General features: G+C 36.0%; 1 protein-coding gene across 3 annotated transcripts in view; it reads right to left on the reverse strand.

Annotated features, from left to right (window-relative positions):
* FBXO16 (F-box protein 16) overlaps positions 1–27,434 on the reverse strand; it is an 82,439-nt gene that overhangs the window by 50,749 nt on the left and 4,256 nt on the right. For all 3 annotated transcript variants that reach the window (XM_077152937.1, XM_077152938.1, XM_077152939.1), the window contains exon 3: positions 14,968–15,003. In XM_077152937.1, coding sequence (XP_077009052.1) covers positions 14,968–15,003 — 36 coding nt within the window. The remainder of the gene's footprint in view (positions 1–14,967; positions 15,004–27,434) is intronic.

Here is a 27,434-nt window from a genome sequence, read left to right on the forward strand (position 1 = left end):
GAATAGTAAGTTGGACCTAGCATTATTTATCGGCTGGGAAAATATGTACTTATGAAATACAACTTCAAGAGAAGGCATCTCAGCAGTTCCCCACTTCCCCAAATAATTTCTACATTAGCTCATCAGTGCTTAAAATTCTAGTACCAGAAACAAGGCCTTGCATTCACCATTGAAGATAAGGTATAAAATGCAAATATCCCTGAGAAAGGGGGTATAATGAATTAAATTCCTACCAATATGTAAATGAGTGATATGATTGGAGAGGAAGTGTTAATAAAGGAGAAACAGCAGGACCTGGAAAGAGTGCCAGAGAGAGGATATAAATGCCAAAATAATTTGGGGCATGCCAAACAAAAACTTTGGCTACTTCACAATTTTTCTCAGATATTCTCCTGAACTAGGCCCCAAAATAGTGATTGGCCAAAGATGGGAACTTGGGGACTGGCCAAAAACCAAAAGAAAGGCTCCTAAGGGAACACCTGCCAATTGAACGAACCACTTTGCCAGAAGTTTAAATCTCTTTACTTCACTAGCCTATTAGGTAAGAGAAAATAGGGAAGTATGGCTAGTTGCATTTTTGTAATCACTGTATTCATATATAAACATTAAGTACAATTATCATACAGTAATCAGAATTTTATAATTAACTTGGGTTGTAATAAAGATATACTGACTACCTAAAAAGGTGTATAAAACAAAAATTTATTTTTACAAGTCGTATGAGAAGTTCACTTCATTATAATCATATGATGCATTTTTAAAATTAGTACAAATACTTTTTTGATTAAAACTTTTCACTATTATAGATCTATTCAATGACTCAAGAATCTCACTTTGGAGCTATAACTCATGAAAAGAAAGAAACTTTATATGAACAAACAAACAACTTAACTTACAATACCACAGGAAAAAAATGTATTAATGTTGTGAGGGTTATCTGATTTCTCCCACCCCTGTTCTGTAGAATCCATATTTCCAACTCCCACAAAAGGAGACTTCTTTCCCAGCTCTTTTGGGACGCATTATAAGGAGAATGAATAGAGGGGTAGAGAAAGGCAAGAGCAAGGGAAAGGACCAGGCCAAGGACACTGAATTGATCTATCTGTAATAAAGAGCCATGAAGAAGGGGTGAGGAGATAGACAAAAAACTGTACAGCTTTGGCTTGATGCAGAGTTTGGGGATTCAGAATTTGATTGCCTCTATAGTAGTTTCAGGTTGTGAAAGAACTGGGAAATGAAGAAAGGGATCTGAGAAGTATTGTTTTGGGATTTTAACTGGGACCCCCTGTGATATTTGTGTGAGGGACAAAATGAAGTTGAAATTCATATTTTACATTTTTGGGGAGTGCTATGTAACTCTGTAGAGTTTAAGCCACATGGAATCCCATGATGATTGTGGTTACAAAAAGATTTTCATTGAGATATTGTTATCACTGTAAGAGATGAAAGACAATCCAAAATGCCTGATAGCAGGTGATCAGCTAAACTAAATGTACTATATCAACATGATAAGAAAAAATATGGCCGTATGGATAAATGATAGGGTTGGGAATGAGGCAAGCCTGAATATAAATTTTAGCTCCACCACTAATAACCACTCTCAGTCACAATTTCCTCAATTATAAGTTGAGAATAATTATATCTACACTATAGGGTTGTTGTGAGGATAGTAAAATTCCTAATGCAGTGGCATGACTCAATGTAGACATTATTATAAAATACCATAGTGATATTAAAAATAATAAGTATGTCAGTTAAATCAACATGAAAAGAAGATACATGTACAAAAATAAATAAATAAACATAACATTACCATGTTTGTATATTGGCAAGGATAGAAAGTATATTTAGAATGACTAAGGATATCTCATTTACTTTCCTTGATGCTTCCCCAGGGAGAATAGGCTCGGGTTACAGAATGAGAGATTTTAAAATGAACATAAAAGAACATTAGGATTATATAGTACTGAAGAAATCCATAAAGAAAAACATTAAAGGATTTCCTCCAGAGATTAAAAGGACAATTAAATTGGCTCCTCATTTATTTTCCTAATTACAATGGTCAAAAATAATTTATATTTGACTATAAGAGGTGTTTTTTGCCTCAAGGGATTTTCCTATGTGATTGTGTTTGCTTAAGCTAATAGAAAACTAATTTGCATTCCTTGAATTCCTACCAATTGAGGTGGGTAGATGATGCAGAAAAATGCTTAATAGTAGGGGTGAATCCTATTGGAATTTAAAAAGTGCTAAGAATCTTCCCCAAAGTAGATAATCCATGGAAGAGTACAAGAATTTGTACAAGAATTTGAAAATCTCCATCTCTGGCACCACCTTTCATATAAAAATAGTAATAACATAGTACCAAGGAATCCAATGTGTGAGACTGGAGTGCAGTTAGGACCAATATTTTCCTATCTTCCTATCATTTATGGTATGATATAATCAATTCCGGAAGGTTGCCTTTTTATGAATCTTTCTTGACTCAATATAATTGTGAAAATCCTATTTTCAGAGTAGTTGTAACAGGGATTCTTGCTGTAGTTTAGGAAGTGAGGATGTTTCTAGAGCCATCAGATTCCATTCTCATCTCACAGTGAATGGCTAGGAAATGGCAATAGGGAGTCGGGGAGTGGGATGAAGAGGGAGTTTGTCATTTTTTATTATTGGTTCTATTATTTCAATCTGTTGAGTTTCAGATTTCTACGATTAAAAATTCAATTTCACAAAGTATGAATACATTCTTGTTTTAAAAGTCTCAAATAGGTACATATTGGAATTAAATATAAAACTACTCTTTACGCACTCCTCCCCATCAATTCTTACCCTATTCTCCAGAGATGACCAATGTTCACAGTTTGATGTTCCTGTATTCTATCCATTGACATGCACATATATTCATCAATTGGGAAGGAGTTAGAGTATGCCTATCCCCTTAAATACTATGCAGCAGGTTAAAAACACAAAATATAATTGTACATGTCCTGATACGAAATGAATTCCATAGCATACTATATAGATATAGATATGCAGAAGTAGAATTATAGGTTCAAAGAGTATGTGCATTTTAAACTTCAATCAACTCTGTTAAATTGTCTTTTAAAAGTCTCTACCATTTTACCTTCTTTATAATTATGTTTAAGAGTAACCCTCCCTCCCACCAATCTTAATTTACATTGGATGTCATCTATCTCTTCAAAGAGTAGGGAGGATCTCATTGTTTTAATTTGCATTTCTCTGATTTTAGTGAAATAAAGAGTATTTTATATGCTTACTGGCCATTGATATGTTTTTTGTTTATTCCTCATTCTTATATTAGCCCATTTTCCTGTAGGGATATTTGTATTTTTCTTATTGACTTGTAGGAACCCTTTGTATATCCTGGATATTAATCTTTTTGAATTTTAACTCTGATGATGGTTGCTTCCAGCAAGTTAAAAGTTATACCATCTATTTTATTTAAATCTTTATAATGCTATTATTATTTCTATTAACAACATAACAGAGGCTGAGAGAAAGTTTGAGATGCTTTCTTTTAAACTAAAATACTTCCCCTGCTGGTGGCTTGAAGAGTAGAGAGGATCTGAGAGAAAAGGGGTAAAATTGTACCATAGGATAGTGAAATAGAAGAGCTTTTTAGTTTCTCTTCATTATTTTGTTCTACTATACAGAACCATGTACAAATGTATGAACAAAAATGACATGCTATGGCCAAATACAAAATACTTTCGGATTGTCTATCATTGAATAAGTTTCACATTGTCTTACCTTTTACTGTCCAGATACTTTAAAATAATGATCTTACTTCAACACTAGAATAAACCTTACAACCAACACTAGAGCCCTACATTGAAAATTCCAAGTAATGCTAGCTAAAAAATTTGGTAGCCTTACTTCTTTTTGAAAAATGCATTTCTTATGTTACCAAACTCTCTTGTCCATGAAACAACAACAAAATAAACTATAAGCTAAAATGGATGAGATCCTACTATACACCTACTTGAAAGACTAAAATCCAAAACACTGACATCAAATGTTGGTAAGGATGTGGAGCAACAGGAACTTTCGCTCACTGCTGGTGAGGATGCAATATGCTACAGGCACTTTGGATTTGACAGTTTGGCAGCTTCTTATAAAGTTAAACATAGCCTTACCATACAATACTGCAATTTGCTTCTATTCATTTACTCAAATCAGCTGAAAATTTATGTTCACACAATAACCTGCACATAAATGTTTATGGTAGCTTTACTCATAATTGCCCAAACTAGAAGCAACCAAGATGTCCTTCAATAGGTGAATGGATAAACTAACAGTAGAACATCTATACAAAGGAGTATCATTTAACAATTAAAAGAAATAGCTATCAAGTTACAAATAGATGTGGAGAAACCTTAAATGCATCTTGCTAAGTGAAAGAAGCCAGTTTGAAATGGTCACATACTGTATCATTCCAACTTATTGACAGACTGGAAAAAACAAAATTATAGAGATAGTACAAGGATCAGTGGTTGCTAGATTTTCAGGGGAAGACGAGGGAAAGGACAAATAGGTGGAACAAGGGCATTTTTAGGACAGTGAAACTGTTCTGTATAATATTGTAATGGTGGACACATAACATTACAGATTTGTCAAAACCCATGGTACAGTACAATACAAAGAGTGACTCTAATGTAAACTATATGCTTTAGTTCATAATAATGTATCAATATTGGTTCATCAGTTGTAAAAAATGTATCACACTAATGCATAATAATAGGAGAAACTGAGGTGATGGGGAGAGGATGTTAATGGGAACTCTGTACTTTCTATGTAATTTCATGTAAACCTAAAACTCTTCTATAAGATAAAGCCTGTTAAAAATGGTTAAAATAAATAAATAGTGGCCTCAACAACCAAAGGAAATCCAATTACAAATATGGGCAAAAACTTTGTTAGGGATAAAATCGTGTCCCCCATAAAGACATGTTCAAGTCCTAATCTCTGGTCCTGTGCATGTGAACCCATCTGTAAATAGGATCTTTGAAGATGTTGTTAGTTAAGGTGAGGTCAAACTAATCAGGGTGAGCCTGGATCCATTAGGACTGGAGTCCATAAAAGCAGAGAAAATTTGGGCACAGTATCCTACCGTGGAGACAGACTGGGAGAGAGAGGGCCATGTGTCAGAGGCAGATATTCAGTTATGGATTTCCAGCAAACTTCCACCAGAATGCTATGGACTTCAGAAAAAGCGTGATCCTGCCAACATTTTGATTTTAAATTTCTAGTCTCCAAAACTGTGAGATAATAAATTCCTGTTGTTTAAGCCAACTGGTCTGTGGTATTTGTGATGGCAGCCTAGTAAACTAAGACAATCTATCTTATTTAGAAATATCTAAATATCTATTTAGTTATTTCTCCAGGGAAGATATGCAAATGGCCAACAAGCACATGAAAAGATGCTCAAAATCATTTAGTTATTAGGGAAATGCAAATCAAAACCACAATGAGATTCACTACATACCCAGTAGAATGACTATTATAAAAATTTTAAAAAGGAAAATAAGTGTTGGCAAGGATGTGGAGAAATTGGAACCCTTGTGTATTGCTGTTGGGAAAGTAAAATGGTATAGCTGTAATGGACAACAGCTCGGTTGTTAAAAAGTTAAACATAGAATTTTCATATGATCCAGAAATTCCACTCCTGAGTAAATACTCAAAAGAATTAAAAACAGAGACTCACTGATTTTTTTACACCAATGTTCATAGCAGCATTATTCACAATAGCCAAAAACCCAAGGGCCCATCAGTAGATGAATGGATACACAAAATGCGGTACATAAATATAATGTGATAGTATTCATCCATAAAAAGGAATGAAGTTTTGACACATACTACATCGTGGATGAACCTCGAAAACATTCTGCTAAGTGAAATAAGCCAGACACAAAGGGCCAAATATTGTATGATGCGCCCTTATGAAATATCTTGAATAAGCAAATTCATAGAGAGAGAAAGGAGATTAGAGATTATCAGTAGGGACAATGGAGTGTTAATGCTTAATGTGTACAGAATTTCTGTTTGGGGTGATGAAAAAGTTTTGGAAATAGATAGGGGTAAAGTTGTATAACATTGTGAATATAACTAATGCCACTGACTATGCATTTAAAAATGGTTATCATGGCAAGTTATGGTTATATATATTTTACTACAATAAAATATTTAAAATAAGATAAAATTTAAAAAGTAACAACAAAAAATAACAAATAAAAAACTAAAGTGGAGAGGGAAACATAAATAAAGACTCGAATTGGAAATACCCCTTAAACATAATAAGTGATTTTCCAGAAGTATATTGACCACTATGTGATATAGAAAATTTAAGGGAAAAGTTTCTGGTTAGGCAAAAGAAGAAAAAAAACTGTGGGTACAGTGTATTCATTTAAAAAATAATTCACAAATATTTAGTAGAGATCAAGGAATTTATAATAAGGAGCATGATAGAAATCATCTGTATCCCCTTACATTTAGTCTACTGGAGAAGATAGATACATTGTGATCTTTGTAATTATAAGTTTAAAGTTATGGTTAAAAAAAGAATAAAGACCCTTTAAAAAGTTTGAAGTCCTTGAATTTTATCTAGGGTGATATTAAAAACATTTAAAAACTGGCAATGCCACCAACAAATCAAAACAGAGGCTAGTTAGCTATATTAATGAGTACTGGCTGAACATTAACCCTGGTTATGTCAATTTAGGAACTTCTGCTAATAATAAATAGAGTGATAAAGCATAAATAGTAATTCTAAATAAGTATCTTTATAGTTGTTGGTAACAGATGCAGAGTTAGTTTTAATATGTAAACAGAATAATGAGAAAAAAACACCTACATTGAAATTTTGGATATTTTTCATTTCTTAATTTTTAGTTGTACAAATTTATTTTGTAAAATTATTACCTATTAAATTGGTAAAACATTCACACGATTAAAAAAATCAAAAGATCCAAAAGGCTACTCAGTGAAAAGAGCTTCTTATACTCTATTCTAGACAGTTCTCCTCCCAAGATGAAACCTATGCTTTCTTGGGTATCACCCTAGAGATATAATATTTATGATTTTTGTTTTTTATTGCTTAATTACTCAATCAAGTATTAATTAATTAAATAAGTATCCTTAGACTGGAACTTGCAGACTAATAGAGAAAAGTTTTGTGAACAACTAAGGCAAACAGGAATGGTATGAAATAGTACTTTATGCTAGTCTTAGGAAAATGACTTTTACTAACTGATAGGAAAGGGCATTCTGTCTCCTGTTATAGTCCAGGGCAAAGATGCTTCTTTTAGAAGGCTTTGACTTTATGCTTTCAAAGAATGAATGTTCAAGCTTATCACATATATTAAGAATTAGAGAATTCTAAGAATAGGTACTTTTTTGTTTATTTTTTTCAAATGTAATTTTATTGAGATATATTCGTACACCATACAATCCATCCAAAGTAGTTAATCAACAGTTCACAGTATCATCACATGGTTGTGCATTCATCACCATGATCAGTCTTAGAACATTTGCATTACTCCAGAAAAAGAAAAAAGAAAACCCCAAACATACCATACCACTCATCCCCTGCTTTCTTGACTCCTAGTATTCCATTCTACTCAATTTAAAGACATACAATAAAGTTAACTAAGACAGTGTAGTATTATCAGAGATAGATATATAGGTCAGTGGAACAGAATAAAACATTCAGAAGTAGATTCATACAAACATGGACAACTGACTTTTTTTTTTACTATATGGCTTCTTATCATTATCAAAGATCTGGGCTACTGGATTACAGCTCAACAATTTCCAGTATTTCCTCCTAGGTATTATAATGGACTAGAAACTAAAAAGAAATACATTTAATAAATCAGTACTCATAATCATTTGTTAAATCTGGATTTCTCTGTTACACTTTCTCCCTCTCATTTAACCATTCTCTCAATCTTTATGGATATCTGGGCAATGATCTTTTCAACTTTGTTCTAGAAGGGGGTTTTGCCCTTAAGGGGTAGAGATATGAAGCTGGTTGATGTTCTTGGAGAGATTGGTACCTCTGGGTTTTAGGGCTTATCTGGTATAAGAACAATATGGAGTTCTGCCTTACCTTAGTCTTAATCAAACTACCTTAAGTTTCTGAAAAAGTAAACTTACTAGGTAAAACATTTATACAGTCTTAGATAGTATCCTGGGCTTTCTTTAGGGTTCCCAGAAATTCTGTTGGTTGGGGCTTGGCATACAGTGGCAATCTGCAATATGTGGCTGAAGCTTGCATAAGAGTTATCTACAGAATGTTCTCTAGACTCCACCTGAAATCTCTTAGCACTGAAACTTAATTTTGTTCCATTTATTTTTCCCTTTTGTTCAAGAAGATATTCTCAATCCAGTGATGCTAGGACCTAATACATCCCTGGGAGTCATGTCTCACAATGCCAAGGAGACTTACACCCCTGGGACTCATGTCCCACAAAGGGGGAAAGACAGTTATTTCATTTGCAGAGTTGGCTTAGAGAGAAAGGCCACATCTGAGCAACAAAAGAGGTTCTCTGGAGGTGACTCTTAGGCATAGTTATAAGTAGGTTTAGCTTCGCCATCGCATAAATAAGTTTCATAAGGGCAAGTCTCAAGATCAAGGGCCTGGCTTACTAAATTGGGAATCTCTAATGCTTGAGAAAATATCAGAAATTCTTCAGGTGGGGAAGATTAATAGTTCCACATTTTTTCCCAAGTCCCTCAAGGGGACTTTGCAAATTGTTTTTTATTTTCTGCCCACAATACTCTGGAATGTATTGGGGTATAACCTTAACCTGTACAAAATAACAAGATCTCATTCCCTATCCTAGGTTCCATGTAATTAGGTTGTTTACATAAACTGCTCAGATTGGTTAAATTAAATAGTGTGCTACAGAAAATTTAAATTTTGAACAAAATGACCATCTCTTCCTTTAGTTTCACACAGAAGTTGAAATTTAAAATACAGATACTATCATCCTTTACTCTGTATTGTGATTTACCTTAGTCCTAACCAGATTCATTTCATTCATATCTCTACTTGAAGTCCGATGTCTTTCTCAGCTTTTTAAACAGTTGTTGTATGGAGTAATACTGACCTTCAGAACTTCAAAACTCTAACTCTGAGCTCCTGGTGTCACACATATCTGAGCTATCAGGTTATACACAAAGAGCACAATATCTCTGAGTTTACAGATAATCACAGTTAAAACTCAGGAATAGATACGACTGCTGTAAGAGCATGTAATAGAGTAACCTTTACAACGAGCTTTATTGAACATTCCATATTCCTTAATCATTGATTGTCCAATCTCTGCCCATTTTCTACCCTTGATAACCTATGCTCTTGAATTCAATTCTCAGAGTTTGCTCATTATAGTTAGTTTATATCAGCGAGACCATACAATATTTGTCCTTTTGTTACTGGCTTATTTCACTCAACATAATGTCCTCAAGGATCACTAGTTGCATCCCTCATGACTTCATTCCTTCCTGCCACTGAACAATATTCCATTGCATGTACATACCACAATTTGCCCTTCTGTTCATCAGTCGATGTACTCTTAGGCCACCTTAATCCACTGCAAACTGTGAATAATGCCACAATAAACACAAGCGTGCAAACGTCTGTTTGTGTTCTTCCAGGTATATATCTAACAACTGGGTGGCAGAATCATATGGCAACCCTAGACTTAGCCTCCTATGGAACCATCACACTGCCCTCCAGAAGGGCTACAAGTATAGGTACTTTTAAAAGGAATCTGTATTTGGGTGGTGCAATAGTGGCTCAGTGGCAGAATTCTCACCTGCCATGCCAGAGACCCGGGTTTGATTCCCGGTGCCTAACCATGTAAAAAAAAAAAAAAAAAGAAATGTAAAGTGTTTTTAGTTTTCAGTGGTTTTTAGTACACGCGTATCTCAGATGTACAAGGGGTTTTGTTCTAGATCACCACAATAAAGCAAATATTGCAATATAAACAAGTCACACAAACTTTTTGGTTTCCCTGCGCACATAAAAGTTGTTTACAGTATACTGTAGTCTATTATGTGTGCAGTAGCATTATGTCTTAAAAATATGCATATCTTCATCAAAAAATGCTAAAAAATACTAACCATCATCTGAGCCTTCAGCAAGTCAAAATCTTTTTGCTGGTGGAGGGTCTTGACTCACTCTTGATGGCTGCTGAATGATCAGGGTATTTGCTGAAGGTTGGGGTGGCTGTGGCAATTTCTTAAAATGAGACAACAATGAAGTCTGCCAAATTGATGGACCCTTCCTAGTAGGAAAAATTTCTCCATAGCATGCGATGTTGTTTGATAACATTTTATCCATAGAACTTCTTTCAAAATTGGAGTCAATCCACTCAAACCCTGTGGCTGCTTTAGTAACCAAGTTTACGTAATATTCTAAATCTTTTATTATCATTTCAACAATGTTGGAGACAGCATCTTCACCAGGAATAGACTCCATCTCAAGAAACCACTTTCTGGGCGGGCCATGGTGGCTCAGCAGGTAAGGACGCTTGCCTGCCATGCCAGAGGACCCATGTTTGATTCCCGGTGTCTGCCCATGTAAAAAAAAAAAAAGAAAAAAAAAAGAGTGGTAAGAAACCACTTTCTTTGCTCATCCGTAAGAAGTAATGTCTCATCTTTTCCAGTTTTATCATAAGGTTGCAACAACTCAGTCCCATCCTCAGGCTCCATTTCTAATTCTAGTTCTCTCACCATTTCCACCACATCTGAAGTTATTTCCTCCACTGAAGTCTTGAACCTCTCACAGTCATCCACAAGAGCTGGAATCAATTTCTTCCAAACTCCTATTAATGTTGATATTTTGACCTCCTCCCATGAATCATGAATTTTTTAATGGCATCTAAGAATGGTAAATCCTTTCCAGAAAGTTTTCTATTGCCAAGACCCATCAGAAGAATCACTATCTATAACAGCTAGAGCCTTATGAAATGTATTTCTTCAATAATAAGACTTGAAAGTCAGAATGACTTCTTGATCCATGGACTGCAAAATGGATGTTGTATTGGCAGGCAGGAAAAAAATATGAATCTTGTTGCTTATCTCCATCAGAGTTCTTGGGTGGCCAGGTACATTGTCAATGAGCAGTAATATTTTGAAACAAAATTTTTTTTTCTGAGCAGTAGACCTCAACAATGGGCTTAATATCCAGGAAACTATGTTGTAAACAGATGTGTTAACAGCTTTGCTGTTCCATTTCTAGGCATAGGCATAGAGATTTAGCATAATTCTTAAGGGCCCTAGGATTTTCAGAAAGTTAAATAAGCACAAGCTAGCACATAATCTTACTCAACTATCTGGATAGATCATTTAAACAACCCAAACACAGGAAGCACAGAATGAGAATGACGGTTTGTAATTCTGTATAGCTTAATGTAACGCCTGGATACATCTCAGAGTATGTTGAGCAGATAATTCAAAAAGTATTGACAAAATCCCTTGAAGGATGGGAGATAAAAATGGAGCCATTCAACTCTGCCACCAGGGAAACCCCTGATACTGTCTCAAACATTAGGGATCCTCAAGTCAATAGGCCAAGCTCTTAATCTTGAGGTGTGCTCTTGTGAAGCTTATGGAGAAGCTTAGCCTACCTATAGTTATGCCTAATAGTTACTTCCAGAGGACCTCTTTTGTTGCTCAGATAGGGCCTTTCTATCTCTCTCTAAGCCCAACTCTGCAAGTGAAATCATTGCTATCCTCCCTACATGGAACATGACATCCAGGGGTGAAAGTCTCCCTGGCAGCACAGGAAATGACTCCCGGGGTGAGTGTGGCCCTGGCACCATGGGATTGACGATGCCTCCTGAACAAAAGGGGGAAAAGAATTGTAACAAATAAGGTATCTGTGACTGAGAGAGTTCAAATAGAGTCGAGAGGCTACTCTGGAGGCTATTCTTACACAAGCTTCAGCTAGACATTGCTACTTATCATGGTTTGCCAAACCCCAAACCATTCCTGCCAACTAAAACACCAAGAGCATTATCTGAGATTCTACAAAGGTTCCACACACTAGGGTAACTTTCCAGAAACCTACAACCTCCTGAAGGTTCCCAGGCCAAATAAGTACTGAAACCCAGAAGGGACATCCTCTCCAGAACATCAACTAGTTCCATCCCCTACCACATATTATCAACAGCCTTTTCCAACATGAAAAAGTTAGAATGGGCATAGTCCAAACACCCCTAAAGAGTGGGAGAAAGATCAAACGAGAAGATGGAGTTAAAACAGAGAAGAGAGAATTTAACAAATGAGTATGACTACTGAATCATTATATTGATATTTCTTTTAGTCTCCAGTGTCTTGGAGCAGCTAGAAGTAAAAACCTAAAATTGTGGAACTGTAACCCATACCGACTCTGAAATCTGTTCTACAACTAACTGTTGTGATATGCTTTGAAATGTATTGCTTTTTTGTATATATGTTATTTTTCACAATAAATAATAAATAAATAAATAATTTTTTTAAAAAAGCATTGATTTCAACTTAAAATGACCAGTTGCATTAGCCCCCCAAAAGAGAGTCAGCATGTCATTTGAAGCTTTGAAAGCAGGCATTAGCTTCTCTCTAGCTATAAAAGTCCTAAATGGCATCTTCTAATAGAAGGCCATTTTGTCTAAATTGAAAATCCATTGTTTAGTGTAGCTACCTTCATCAATTATCTTAGCTACATCTTCTGGATAACTTGCTGCAATTTCTCCATCAGCACTTGCTGCTTCATCTTGCACTTTTATGTTATGGTGATGGCTCTTTCTTTAAACCTCACGAACCAACCTCTTTTAGCTTCAAACTTTCTATCTGCAGCTTCCTCACCTCTCTCAGCCTTTATAGAATTGAAGACTATTAGGGTCTTACACTGAATTAGGTTTTGCTCTAAGGGAATGTTGTGGCTGGTTTCATCTTCTATCTAGACCACTCAAACTTTCTCCCTATCAGCAATAAGGTTGTTTTGCTTTCTTATAATTCATGTGTTCACTGGAATAGCACTTTTAATTTCCTTCAAGAACTTTCCTTTGCATTCATAACTTGGCTAACTGTTGTCAAACTTTCAGCCTGACTCAGCTTTCAACAAATCTTCCTTACTAAGTTTAATCATTTGTAAATTTTTATTTAAAGTGAGAGACATGCGACTCTTCTTTTCACTTGAATACTTAGTGGCCACTGTAGGGTTATTCACTTGCCCAATTTCAACACTGTTGTGGCTCAGGAAATAGGGTGGCCTGAGGAGAGGGAGAAAGATGGGGAAGAGCTGGTTGATGGCGCAGTCAGAACACATACAACATTTATCACTTAAGTTTGCCATTTTACAGGAGTGTGGTTTGTGGTGCAATATATGGTGCTATATTACCATACCAGGTATAACAATAATGAAAACTTCTGAAACATTGCAGGAAAATCAAAATGTGGTAAAGACTCAAAGTGAGCACATGCTGTTGGGAAAAATAGCACTGATAGACTAGCTCAATGTGGAACTGCTAGAAATCTTCAATTTGTAAAAAGCACCATAGCTGTCAAGTACAATAAAGCAAAGAGCAATAAAACCAAGTATGCTTGTATTTCACAAGGTTGTGCAACCATCACCACTACCTAATTCCAGAACATTTTCATCACTCCAAAAAAAAAAAAAAATCCCAAATCTGTTATAGTCACTCCTCATGCTCCCCTCTACCCAGCTGCTGGTAATGTTAATTCACTTTGTGTCTCTATGAATTTATCTTTACTGGGCATTTATTATAAATAAAATCATACAATATGTGTCTGGCTTTTTTTGCTCAGCATAACGTTTTCAAGGTTTATCCATGCTTTGGATTGTATTAGTATTTCATTCCTTTTTATGGTGGAATAGTTTTCCATTGTACGGCTATATCCCATTTTGTTTATACTTTCATTTGTTAATGGACATTTGGGTTGTTTACACTTTTTGAATATTACGCATAATGTTATGAACATTTGTGTATAAGCTTTTGTCTGTACACACGTTTCAATTTTCTTGGGTAGTTAAAAATATTTAGTCTCTAAAGGGATTTGATGTGTAATTAACATGTCCATGGACAGATAGTTTGATCATCGCCTAAGGATGGACAATGACTATTAGGACTTTCTGTCTCCCCATTTTGGAGAACAGGTGAGAAATTCTTGGGTGAAAAAGACTTTGTAGGAAGGATAGTTTATCTTGGTAGAAGAAACCATGAAGTTGATACAGTTCCTATATGGAAGTTTAAATACATGTAGAAGGATGTATATGGATGTTGAGAAGCCACATGACTGGCCTGTGCTGTTTATCAAGGTATTGCCTCTCATGTCCAAACTCATCTTTCTCTACTTTACCTTGTGAGTATAGAAGGCTGGGACTCTATTAAACACACTTCTCCTTTGACAGCTGGCTCTTTATTAAATGCTACCAATGCAGAGGACATCAGAGGGAAATTGAGGGAGAAGGGATTTCTTTCTATTTGCTTTTTGTTCCTGTCAGTGTTGTCCTAGCAGTAGCAGTTCTTTCAGTTTCCAGGTTTCTTCCATAGTCTCAGAACCATCATGCTCCTTCAGATATATCAAATCAGTTCATAGGTTGGCTGTGATGTCATCTATAAATTACTCAGAGAAACCTACAGAGGTTTCTTCCTCTGAGCTTCTGAGGTACCAGTAATGCTGCAGTTTTATCTCAGTGCCCCTTTTTTGTCGTTTCATTCTCCAATACCTTCTTTTAACCAATTTCTTTTATTAAAGTATGGCTGTTAGAATAACTAGTTTGGTTTCTGTTTGCCTGACTGAACCCTTACTTATACACACAGAAAGTATCAATCACACCTCTCAAGTAATGAGCAATTATTACCTTAAGTCGAAATTGAAATCTCTGAGCTCTATGAAAATATAAAATAATATAGAAATAGGAATACTTTAAATGGTTACCCATTTTCCAAGCAGAGCTCTTCTTTCTTCAAATACCTACAAAAGTTAAAAAGAATAGAGTGATTTCATATATCATTGCTCAAAATACCTGTTACAAGTAAGGCATCATTAAAATATCAATGAATAAATATTCAGTCTTTTCATTGTGTCAACTGAGTATAAAAAGACAGATTTCATTTCTACGAAGGTATTTTTTTATTTTTAACCCAGGCAAGGTATATTTTTCCCACTTTCTGCATTTAGGAAAAAATATGTTAAAGAAGAAGTAACAATATATTTAAAATGTTTTATTCTGAAATATAACATATACACAAAGAAAAGAAAAAAAAGCAATGTTTCAAAGTACACTTCAACAGGTAGTTATAGAATAGATCCTAGAATTTGTTATGGGTTACCATTCCACTATTTCACAATTTTCCTTCCAGCTGCTCCAAAATACTGGAGGCTAGAAGAAATATCAATATGGTGATTCAGTAGTCATTTGAAAACCTATTTTCTCTGTTGTAACTCCTCTTTCTCCTTTGATCCTTCCCCCAATTCATAGGGATCTTAAGGCAATGCCTGCTCTTTCATGTAGAGAAGGTGTGTTGACACTAAAGGATAGGGATGTAATTAGTTGATAATCTTGGAGAGGCTGTTCCCTTTGGATTTCAGCATTTATTTGGCCCAGGAATCCTCTGACATTATAGGTTCCAGGAAAACAAACTTAGTGCATTAAACTTTTATAGAGTCACAGTTTGACTGTATGACTAGGTATTCTTAAGAGTTTACAAGTGATCTTGGTTAGAGTTTAGCAAAACATGGCAATTAGCACTATCTAACTGAAGCATGCATAAGAGTAGCCTCCAGAATAGCCTCTTGACTCAATATGATCTCTCTTAGCCACTTATGTCTTATTTTATTATACTTATTTTCCCCCTTTGGGTCAGGAAGACATTTTTGATACCATGGGGCTAGGGATAGGCTCATCCCTGGGAGTCACGTCTCACGTTGTCAGGGAGACTTTCACCCCTGAACGTATGTTCCACATACAGGAAAGGGTAACGATTTTCCCTGCAGAATTGGGCTTAGAGAGAGAGAGGCCATTTCTGAGCAAGAGAAGAGGTTTCCTGGAAGCAGCTCTTAGGCCTCGTTACAGGTAGTTTTAGCTTCTCCACTACAGAAACAAGTCTCACAAAGGCAAGCCTCAAAATCAAGAGCTTGGCCCATTTTCTTGAGAGTCCCCAGTGGTTAAGAGGGTTCCCAGGGTTTCCCAGAGAGTAAACTTTAACAGTTCCATTTCCCCCCACTTTGGATCCTCAAGGGACTCTACCAGTGCTTTTTAATCATCAGCCCACCATAGTCTGAGTTGCATCCAGGCATTACGCTTAGCTATATAGAATTACAAGGCCTCATTCCCGTTCTGGACTCCAGGAGCTTGGGTTGTTGTTGAAATGAGCCATCCAGACAGGTTGATTTAGATTGTGTTACAGAAAATTTAGGTTCTAGACATAATAAAGCCTTTGGCCTCATACATTAGGTGAAGGCCTGGAATACATACACTATCATCTTTTACCCTATATTCTGATTTACATAAGTTCCAGCCAGACTGGCTTTATTTTTATCTTTATTTGAGGCCTGATCTCTTTTTCAGTTGCTTTAACTCTTATTGTATATAGCTATGCTAACTTTCAGGGCTGCAATATTCCATTTCTAGGTCTTAGGTATCACAGAGTTACTCAAAGTTCCAGGGAAATATCTGGCGATACACATATAGCTCAGTGTCTCAATTTAAAACTCACAACTTCAAACTAAGTGGGGCTGCTATAAGGGCTTACAGTCTAGGCTCCATTTTAATATGTATTTTCTGAAACAGGCCTTTGCATATTTGTTCTTTCGTTTCTGAATTATTTTCACAACACATTATCCCCAAGGTTTATTCAATTCATTGCATGCCTCTCTATGTCCTTCCTTAGGACACATTATTCCAACATATAAACGTATCGCAGTTTGTAATTCTGCTTCGCAGTCATTGTACCCTTTCGCTCCCTCCATTTATTGGGCATCATGGGTAATGCTCAGAATAAACAAACCATCCCTTACAGTATCCTTACTTGGTTATATAATCAACAGCACTCTCAATTTTAGACAATTTTCATTGATCCATAGGGACAAAGAACCGACAAACACAGCTTCACCAAATATCAAATCAAAACTACTCTTTATCACTTGTCCTTTCCCCTCACAATTAGTTGCCCCTGTATGCTGTGGTAATGTTGATGTCTTCACATTAACTATTGACCATAGAATGCATTTTTAGTTTTTCCTTTATACTACTGACTCTTTGTCCAAAACCAAACCTTTGAAATAGTTCATAAGAGAACTTATTTATAATTGTATTTAATCAGCAGGATACAAGGCACTATACATCCCCTTTCAGTCGTATTCACCTTCAATGTGGCAATATTACTTATAACCCCATTAATTAGTTAATATCACTTCTATCTGTTCCCTTGTATTTAGGTTCAACCTCATTGGGTAACTTTTCCCCCTGTCTTTATCTTCTGTGTACCTCTAGGTCTGCTATATTCTACAGTGTAACCTCTGAGATTGTCTTTACCAGAGTCATAATAGCAAAATCCTACAGTATCTATCTTTTTCTATCTGACTTATTTCACTCCATATTATGCCCTCAAGTTTCATCCATGTTATCATATGCTCTGGGACATCATTTCATTTTACTGCTGCATAATATTCCATCGTATGTATATACCACATTTTGTTTATCCACTCAATTGTTGATAAGCATTTGAATTGTTTCCACCTTTTGGTGATTGTGAATAGTGCCATGATGAACATCAACATGCAAATGCCTGTTCGTGTCACTGCTTTCAGCTTTTTCGGGTATATACCTAGTACTGGAATTGCTGGGTCATAGGGCAAATCAATATTTTGTTTCTTGAAGAATCACCAAACTGTTTTCTACAGTGGCTGCACCATTAAAGAATCCCACCAAAAGTGAATTAGTGTTCCAATTTCTTCACATCCTCTCCAGTATTTGTTGTTTTCTCACAATAATGACTCCGCTCTCATTTCTGATTTTATTTGCATCCTCTCTCATTTTTTCCTTGTCAATCTAGTTAGGGGTCCATCAATTTTATTCATTTTCTCAAAGAACAAACTTTTGGTTGTGTTGATTCTTTCTATTATTTTTGTTGTTGTTGTTCTCCAGTTAGTTTATTTCTGCTTTAATCTTTGTAATTTCTCTTCTTTTATTTGCTTTGGGGTTAGTTTGCTATTCTTTCTGTAATTTCTCCAGGTGAGCAGTTCAATATTCGATTGTTTGCCTGTTCTTGTTTTAATATAGGCATTTAGGGCAATAACTTTCCCTCTCAGCACTGCCTTTGCTGTATCCCATAAGTTCTGATATGCTGAATTATCTTTGTCATTTGTCTCCAGATCTTTACTGATTTCTCTAGTAATTTCTTCTTTGACCCACTGATTATGCAAGAGTGTGTTATTTAATCTCCATATATTTGTGAAAGCTCTGTCTTTGGAAATTATTAATTTCCAGCTTCATTCCATTGTGGTCAGAGTTAGTGCTTTGGATAATTTCCATCTTATCAAATTTACAAAGACTTATTTTGCATCCCAGTATATGATATAAAACAGAGAATGTTCCATGTGCACTGGTGTTTTGAGGTGTAATGATCTATATATGTTTATTAGGTCTAATTCATTTGTAACATTATTTAAGTTCTCTATTTCCTTGTTGATCCTCTGTTTGGTTGTTCTATCTTTAATGGAGTGTGGTGTACTGAAGTCTCCCACTATTTTGTTGAAACATCTATAGCTCCCTTCAGTTTTGCCAATGTTTGCCTCACGTACTTTGGAGTGCCTTGACTGGGAGCGTAAACACTTATGACTGTTATTTCCACTTGGTGAGTTGTTCCTTCTGTTAATATGTAGTGTCTTTCTTTGTCTCTTATGATGTCTTTATACGTAAACTCTTCTTTTATCAGATAATAGTATAATTACTCCTGCTTTCTTTTGGTTACAGTTTGCATAGAACATCTTTTACCATCCTTTCACTTTAAATCTATTTGTGTCCTTGCATCTAAGGTGCATCTCTTGTAAACAGCATATAGATGGATTACATTTTTAAATCCATTCTGTTAATGTGTATCTTTTAATTAGTGAGTTTAGTTTAACATTCAAAGTTATTACTGTAAAAGCAGTTCTTGAATCTATCATCTTATCCTTTAGTTTTTACTTGTCAGATTTATATATTATTTTCCCTCTCTCTCTTTTTATCCTTTAAATTACCCTTAATAGTATTCTTCAATTCTGTGCCCTCCTCCAGACCTCCCTCTTCTGTATTTTTTTTTTTTCAACTGACAGGATTCCCTTTAATATTTCTTGTAGGGCAGATCTCTTGATGACTAGTTCTCTCAGTCTTTACCTTTGAAGATTTTGATCTCTCCCTCAATTTTGTAGGATAACTTGGCTGGATAAAGAATTCTTGGCTGGAAGCCTTTCTTGTTTAGGGTCTTAACTATATCATGCTACTTCCTTTTTGACTCCATGGTGCCTGTGAGCAGTTCAAACTCAGTCTTATGCGTTTTCTCTGTATGTGTAGATTGCTTTTCTTGTGTTGTTTTCAGGACTTTCTGCTTTTCTTCAACATTTGACAGTTTGATTAGCATGTGTCTTGGAGTAGGCCTATTTGGATTTACTGTATTTGGGGTCCATTGGGCCTCTTTGATTTGTATATTTATGTATTTTATAAGGGTTGGAAGTTTTCCCTGATTATATCTTCATCTAACCTTCCCAGCCATCTACTGTTCTCCTTCTGCAACATCACTGATTCTTATATTTGTGTGCCTTTTGTTGTCCATCATTTCCCTAAGAGCCAGTTCCATTTTTTCCCATCCTTCTTGCCATTTTTTTGTGTGCGCTCTAGTACAATTGTTCCGCCTTCTAGCTCACTTTATTCTTCCTTCTGCTTCTTCAAATCTGCTACTATTTGTCTCTAGTATATTTCTTATCTAATGCATTTTTCATCTCTGTGAGATCTGCCAATTTTCTATTCAATCTTTCAAATTCTTCTTTACGCTCTTCTAGTGTTTTTCTTGATATCCTATGTTTCTTCATAAATATCCTTGAGAAGTTGCTCCATATTTGGTGTTCCCTCTGGTGCTTTGATTTGCTTATTTGGCTGGGCCATTTCTCCTTGGATCTTCATGTGTTTTGTGATTTTCTGTTGTGTTCAGGGCATTTATTATCCTAATAAGGATATTTTTGCAAGCTGCTTTCCTTCACTTGTCTAAAGTTTTATATTTACTTGGTTTTGCTTTGAAGGTTCTCTTTTGTTCTCGGTTTGTCAATAAACCAAGGCCCAGATCTCATGTAGGGGGTACAATTGTATTTAAGGGTCTATTAAAAACTAGGCAGATGTGTACAGGTACTTTAGTGGTAGAATGCCTACCCACCACATGGGAGACCTGGGCTTGATTCCTGGTTAATGCACCAAAAATAAATAAATATATATATATAAAATAAAATAAAAAATAGGAAACTACACTTCAAGATTAGTAGGCCCCAAAGTCAGAAGAAGAGACCCCAAGATTTTGGGGAATGAACTCTAACTGGTGCCCATAGAAAGGAGACAAAGTAAAAAATAGTAATAATAAAAATATATAAAAATTAAAAAAAGAAATAAAAAATTTTAAATATAAATATTTTAAAATTAAATAAAAGTAAAAAAATAATAATTATTATGAAAAATATATTTTAAAAAAAACCTTGGCAGATAGAGAGTTTGCCAGACTTCACTTATTGCTTCCTCCCAGCAGATGGTGGTTGGGAGGCACCTCCTCCTGTCAGGCCTACCACCCCCCAAATGCAGCAGCCAGCTGGGAAGAGGGCATGCGTGGCAGGGGTCTGCTCCCAGTATGGGATGGGGGAGCTGACAGCAGAGCCTGGGGGGAGCAGCTGATCTACAGCGACTGGTAGCCAGTGGGTCCACCATTCACTACACCTGACAGGACAGCTATTCATAGCACCCAGTCAAGCAACTGGTACCAGTGTCCAGGGCACAGCTTTTTATGGTGGATGGCTAGCATGCCTTTGGACTCCCTGTGGGTGCTGCTAGCTGTAAGACTGTTTGGGGAGGTTTCCTCAGTCAGCAGTAAGGCCAGGCTGGAGTGGAGGGATGGTCAGTTCCCTCGTATCCACACTTCCCCATGTGCCACAGCCCACCCCAGTAGGGCTCATGGCCGATCAGACCTACCCTGCTCTGCCTGTCCCAATCTCCCTGCATCTTTCCTCTCTCTGAAATATTGGAGACCCTCTTGATCACTCACGTCCTGGGACTGCAGTCCTGGTCATTTTTTCCCCATCCCCTATCTTGTCCTATAGAGAAGAAGTTAATCCAGTCCACCCCACTCTGCCATCTTGCCAGAAGTTAATAATATTTTAAAGAGAAGAAATAAGAAAAATGGAATTCTAAAGACAAATCATTTTAGGATTTGAAAGGAGATGAAAAAACTAAGAACGAGGAAAGAGATCTCTCCCTTCAAATTTCAACATCAATGGTATGGAGTATGAAGATTAGGAATGAGCAGCGCCATCATTTTTTTATATTTCATTGTGTATATGAATCAGTGGGTATGTGAATTTATATGTTTAAGGATTAGAAATTTGTATATGAGCATCTCTGGGCTTACAACTGAATATTTATCTGTATAGCTTTATTATTATATACATTTTGTAAAAAAAACCCTGTCTTATTTCTTTGTATCTCCAGTCTAGAGTGCTGTGCATAGCATATGACAAGTACTCATGCTTGTTGAACTGAATCGCATGTGGTTGTGACAATGAATATCCTTATGGGATGTATCATTACAATGTGAACATATTTACATATTGTTAAATAGGTGTTTTTTGAGCATCAGTGCATTTGTGTATTTGAGGGAGTAAGGAAGGAAATATTAATGTGAGTATGTCTGGCAGAGGAGGGGATTTGGAGAAAGGAAGTAAGTGAGAGTAATGAACATATGTGACTGTCTCTCTCTCACTTGGTACATACACCCTCAGTCTTTTCAAAATTAGAATCCGTGTTTTTCCTTTCTTCTTGGCAAGTGGAAATTCTCCAGCATTGTAAGAATGTCCTTAACTTGGAGAGATAGCTCGGGCCTATTTATTCCCTTTTTTATGGAGGAGCAAGGGGAGCTGGCTTTATGCTGTAATATAGATTATACTTTCATTCCTTTTTCATTCCTGCAAATTCTGTTGTCATATAATGGCAACAGCTAAATTCAGAATTCATAGATGAAAATAGAAGAAAATCTACAGAACATAGAAGATTTAAAAATCTGGATTCAAAATTTATTGAACTCATTTTCTCTCTCCAAATGCTATTAATCATCAATTGCCCAACTTAAAATACCAACACTACCACTTTTCTGATGCTCGGTGATCTCTCTCCTCTGAACTCCTACTTCAATTATAGTCCATGCTCCAAGATTTAGCCTTTATGGTGTTTTTTTATTGCTATCTCATTGTTTTTTTTTTTTTTATTGTATTGACCATGTAGATTACAACCACTTTTTCCTATATGCTCCCCAGAACCAGAAGTACAGGTTCTATGAAAAGGCCTCAATAAACATCTGGTAACTGAACAACAAAACAGCTTCAGAAGTCACACAATTTTTGGGCTAAAAGGAATTCTAAAGATCAGTTTATTCAACTCCCTTATTTTATACAGGGCAATAAGAGCCCTAAAGAGGTTACATTTAAAGATTAAAAAAACAAACATACACTGGTTCCAGACTGTCTCTTCAGCTCAACTCTATACTTAATTTCTCACTAGAATCTTGGTGTTTCCTATGCTGACCCCCATCTCTTCATTCTCATGGGATTTTCTCCAAATACTTTGGCCTGACTGTGGAAAGAAGAAAAGGTTAGCTGCCAAGACCCAAATTCAGCTTTCAAAAGGTGATTAGGTTGCAAAATCATACTGTCCAATGAGAGTGTGGATCATTGGAAACAAAAAGACACTGACTTGAAAGAGAGAGGATGGTCAACAAGAAGGCAGCAAGTGGGAGGTTGTGAACTATTTTTCAGGCTAAAACAATAGCTTTGAGAGGTCCAGTCAGAGGCCAGGTCTAAACAAGATCAAAGCAAATCCATCCTTTGGAAGAATGTGTCTAGAACCAAGTAGAAACTGACAGAAGTGAAGGGATAGAGGAGAAACATTATACTTGAAGTAAGGAGACCTCAGTTCTGGCCCTGACTCTATTCTCAACAAGAAATATCATGGTGGGCAAATTGTTTGTCAGATCCTCAGTTGGGCTTTAAGTATTTTATTCTCTGGCTTGGGGCAAGTTTTCATTCCAAAGATTCCCAATTGGGTTCTTTATCTTAAGAGCTGGGAAACAAAATATCTATTCAAAATGGAAATATTAAAATGGATCTTCTCTTGCAGAATGCTGCAGTTTGTTTATATCACAGTTTATTCCGAGCCTGCTGTTAAGTCAAAATCCTTCGGTTGTTATTTTTGTCTGTTGACACTGTAGTTCAGTATTCCGCCATGTGACATCCTTACATTGTAGGAGTAAGACAACATTTAGGAGCTCCTAGATTATGATTTATCCATGGTAACTAGATGTTTTTTTTTTCAGAGCGCCCTTTTAACATATACCATACTGCATGCATAAACTACACTCTGAAAGAAATGTTCATTTTCAATTAAAGCACTAGATGGAAAAGAAATATATACCGTTAAGACATTCCTCCTCTCAAAATTCACGTCTGAATTATTTTGTAACCTGTTACATTTGCCTATGCTGATGATACTATTTTTTAGGCATCTAAATTTGAATTCAATCTGCTTAGAGCTACTGTGAAGTTAGAATCCTGTGACTCTTATTTTTGTCTGCAATAGTCACATATTTCACATTTTACTACATGACAGAAGACAAAAAGTTTTTCCAAAAAAAAAGGACCTCAAAATTACACTGATCATGCTTCTTTTATCTACCTTATGGACAGATGAGTAAAACATATGGAGCAAAAATAAATAAATAATAGGGGGAACAAATGTTAAAATAAATTTAGTAGATTGAAATGCTAGTGATCAGCGAAAGGGAGGGGAAGGGGTATGGTATGTATGAATTTTTTTCTGTTTTCTTTTCATTTCTTTTTCTGAATTGATGCAAATGTTCTAAGAAATGATCATGATGATGAATATACAACTATGTGATGATATTCTGGATTACTGATTATATATGTAGAATGTAATGATCATATGGCAAGAATGTTTGTGTTTGTATGTTGGTATGTTTAATAGATAAAATAAATTTAAAAAATTACACTGATCAAAAAAAATTAAACTGCCCTGTTATTAGAAGTGATTACATGGACATGTAGCCAACCATATCCTAAGACATCTTTCTTTTTCTTTTTTCTTTTTATTAAGATATACTATATATTCACATAACGTATAATCATCCAAAATGTACAATCACTGGTTCACAGTGTCATCATATAGATGTGCATTCATCATCACAATCTATTTTTGAACATTTTCATTACTCCAAAAAAAATTTCAAGAATAAAAATAAAAGTAAAAGTGAATACCTAAAACATCCCATACCCTCCATACCCCCATTTATTTATTTTTTGTCTTTTTTTTTCTTACTCATCTGTCCATACACTGGATATAGGGAGTGTCAATCACAAGATTTTCACTATCACACAAACACATCTAAAAAGCTGTATAGTTATTCAATCATCTTCAAGAATCAAGACTTTTGGATTACAGCTCAACAATTTCAGGTACTTCCCTCTAGTTACTCCATACACCAAAAACTGAAGAGGGATATCTATATATTGCATAAGAATAACCTCCAGAATAAACTCCTGACTCTACCTGAAATCTCTCATCCACTGAGACTTAATTTTGTTTCATTTCTCTTCCCTCTTTTGTCAAGTAGGCTTTCTCACTCCCATGTTGCCTGGGCCAGGCTCATACCCAAGAATCATGTCCCACCTAGGACATTTATTTTGGGGGGTGGGGTGGGGTGGGGTGGGGCATGGGCTGGTGATCGAACCTCGGTGTCCCACGTGGCAGGCGAGAATTCTACCACAGAACTACCCGTGTACCCTAAGACATCTATTTTTTAATCCCTTTCCTATAGATAGAATTTTACATCTGGAAAGGAACTTCAAGGTCATCTGATCCAAACACTCATTTTTGAAAGAAGTAAAGTTAAGCCCAGGGAAGTTAAATGACTGCCTCAAGTCATGCAGCTGATCCCAAGCAAGGGTTTTCAATCCCCAGAGTTACTGTTCTTTGTTTCTTTGCATATTTTTAAAATTTGAAATATTATTGCACTGTATAAAATAAAGAATAAAAGCTCTCCCTTATTTCAGACCATCCAGTGCCCATCCAACTCTTTGGAAGAGCCATTATTAATAATTTGGGTGTGTGCATATGCAAATTTTATGTATGAGTATCTCTATACTTAGATATGCACATATTTAGATACACACAAAGGCACCTATATTTATACATATAAAAAGATTTAAAAAATAGTTTTACTCAAAACTAGAACTTAACTAAACCAAAAAGTAATTTTGGAGGAATAAAATAAGAGTTCTGAACAGTAAAATAAATATTGGCTCCAAAAATTATCATTAAATTTGACAAGATCTATTTAAAAACCAAGATAAGACAATGCAATGATTGCTGTAATACACTGTCCAGATTCTCCTTTAGGAATGAAGGATTTATTCCCCCACCTGTTGGGAGTGCTGCTGGCTGACAGCCCTCAGCTTGAGAGAACTGCCTTGCCCACAGTATCTTATGGGGTTGGCAGAGAACTTTGGTAAAACTGTCACGGCCCAGCTTCTTCCATTTCCCTCAATCTATGTCCTTCCCTTCCCTTCCAGCAATTAGCAGTGCTGATTCCAAGGGCATCCCCAATAAATATCCTGCCTGCTAATCTCTTTCTGAGGGTCTGCTTCTCTAGCAACCCAACTTGTTACAGGCTAACAGACAATTTTTGGCTATTAAAGCACTTTTTGTCCATAACTACTAAATAAATCAAAACATCAGTTTTCAAAGATAAATTCCAAAAATAAAGGCATTCAACAAATATGTATTTCAATTCAAGTCACTTTTTCACACGTGCGTAAAAGCTTCACAATTGTATGGGAAAACAGATTTCAAAACTAAACAGTGACGTTTGAGGAGGAAAAAAGCAGATAAGCTGTTATATAAACTGTTTGAAAGCTAAGAGCCTTGCAAACAGGTGCTCAATAAATAACTGTTGAGCGGAATAAAATGGATTGTCAAAGACTTGTTTTGGTTTCATGAAGGCTAGATGAAGGCTGAATTTATATCTTTCTCTTGCTTTTCTTTGCTTTTCCTTTTGTTTCTCTTGGTTCTTCTACTTCTCCTCTTACTTCCTTATGTTTTTCTCTTTTTTAGTCTCTCTCCTTTTTATGTGTCATTATTCTAATTCCCACTCCGGCTCCTCTGCCTCTCTCTCAAGTTGCCCATATTTCACATCAGAGGAATGGATTTAGTAAATTATTTTGATCAGGTGGGGTCAAAATTGATAATGCAGCTTTGCCTGAAAGATTAGTATCAGTGAAACAAAGGGTCAAATGCAGACTAAGAAAGGAAAGATGCAGGGGAAAGGAGTTAATGAAGGAGGTATCAGGAATAGAGCTGAACTTTGACCTATTTCTTATGGTTCAGGCACTGAAGATTTAGAGAGAAGAATCTCAACTCTTAAATTAGAGTTGAGTGGGAAAGTCAGTGATCAGTGATGACAGTAAAGAGAAGGAAGCAGGGGTGGGGGCTTCACATAGGAAGTAATCTTTGAGTTGAATCTTAACCGGAGGCAATGAGAAAAGAATGTGCAAAAGCATAGAGGTGGGAGAGAACATGGCTCATCTGGGAATCACGAGTTTGATTTAGACAGAGGATGAGATAAAGCAGTGGCAGGGGTTGGAACTGGGAGGCTGTCTGACACCAGATCATGAAGGATCTTCAATGCAATTCATGGAGGGTTGGAATTTACCCTTTGGAGTGAGGGCCATTAACAATTTTAAGTAATAGTATTAAATTGTTATTTTAGAAAGATCATTCTGGGACCAGAATAGAGGGTGGATTTGGTAGGGATAGAAATAGGGAAGCCAGTTAGGGGGCTACTGCAATGTGCCAGAAAAAAGGGTGATTGGTGTGACCTAAGGTATGTGGAGTTAGAGATATACAGGTGTATGAAGAAGAGGGGCCCAAAGAAAGACTCATAGAACTTGAAAACAAATTAGATGTGGGGGTGAGGGAGTGTTGGGAGACATTCCTCCATGGCACTCTCATGTTCCTAAATGTCTTGGCATGCCAAGAATGCAAGGCCCTGACTGCTCTTGACTTGGGGCATTTCTTAGTGTTGTGTTTGCAGCAAGGCAGCTTT

Source organism: Tamandua tetradactyla, chromosome 3 (genome assembly GCF_023851605.1).
Source record: "Tamandua tetradactyla isolate mTamTet1 chromosome 3, mTamTet1.pri, whole genome shotgun sequence".
In the NCBI taxonomy this organism is placed as follows: Eukaryota; Metazoa; Chordata; class Mammalia; order Pilosa; family Myrmecophagidae; genus Tamandua; species Tamandua tetradactyla.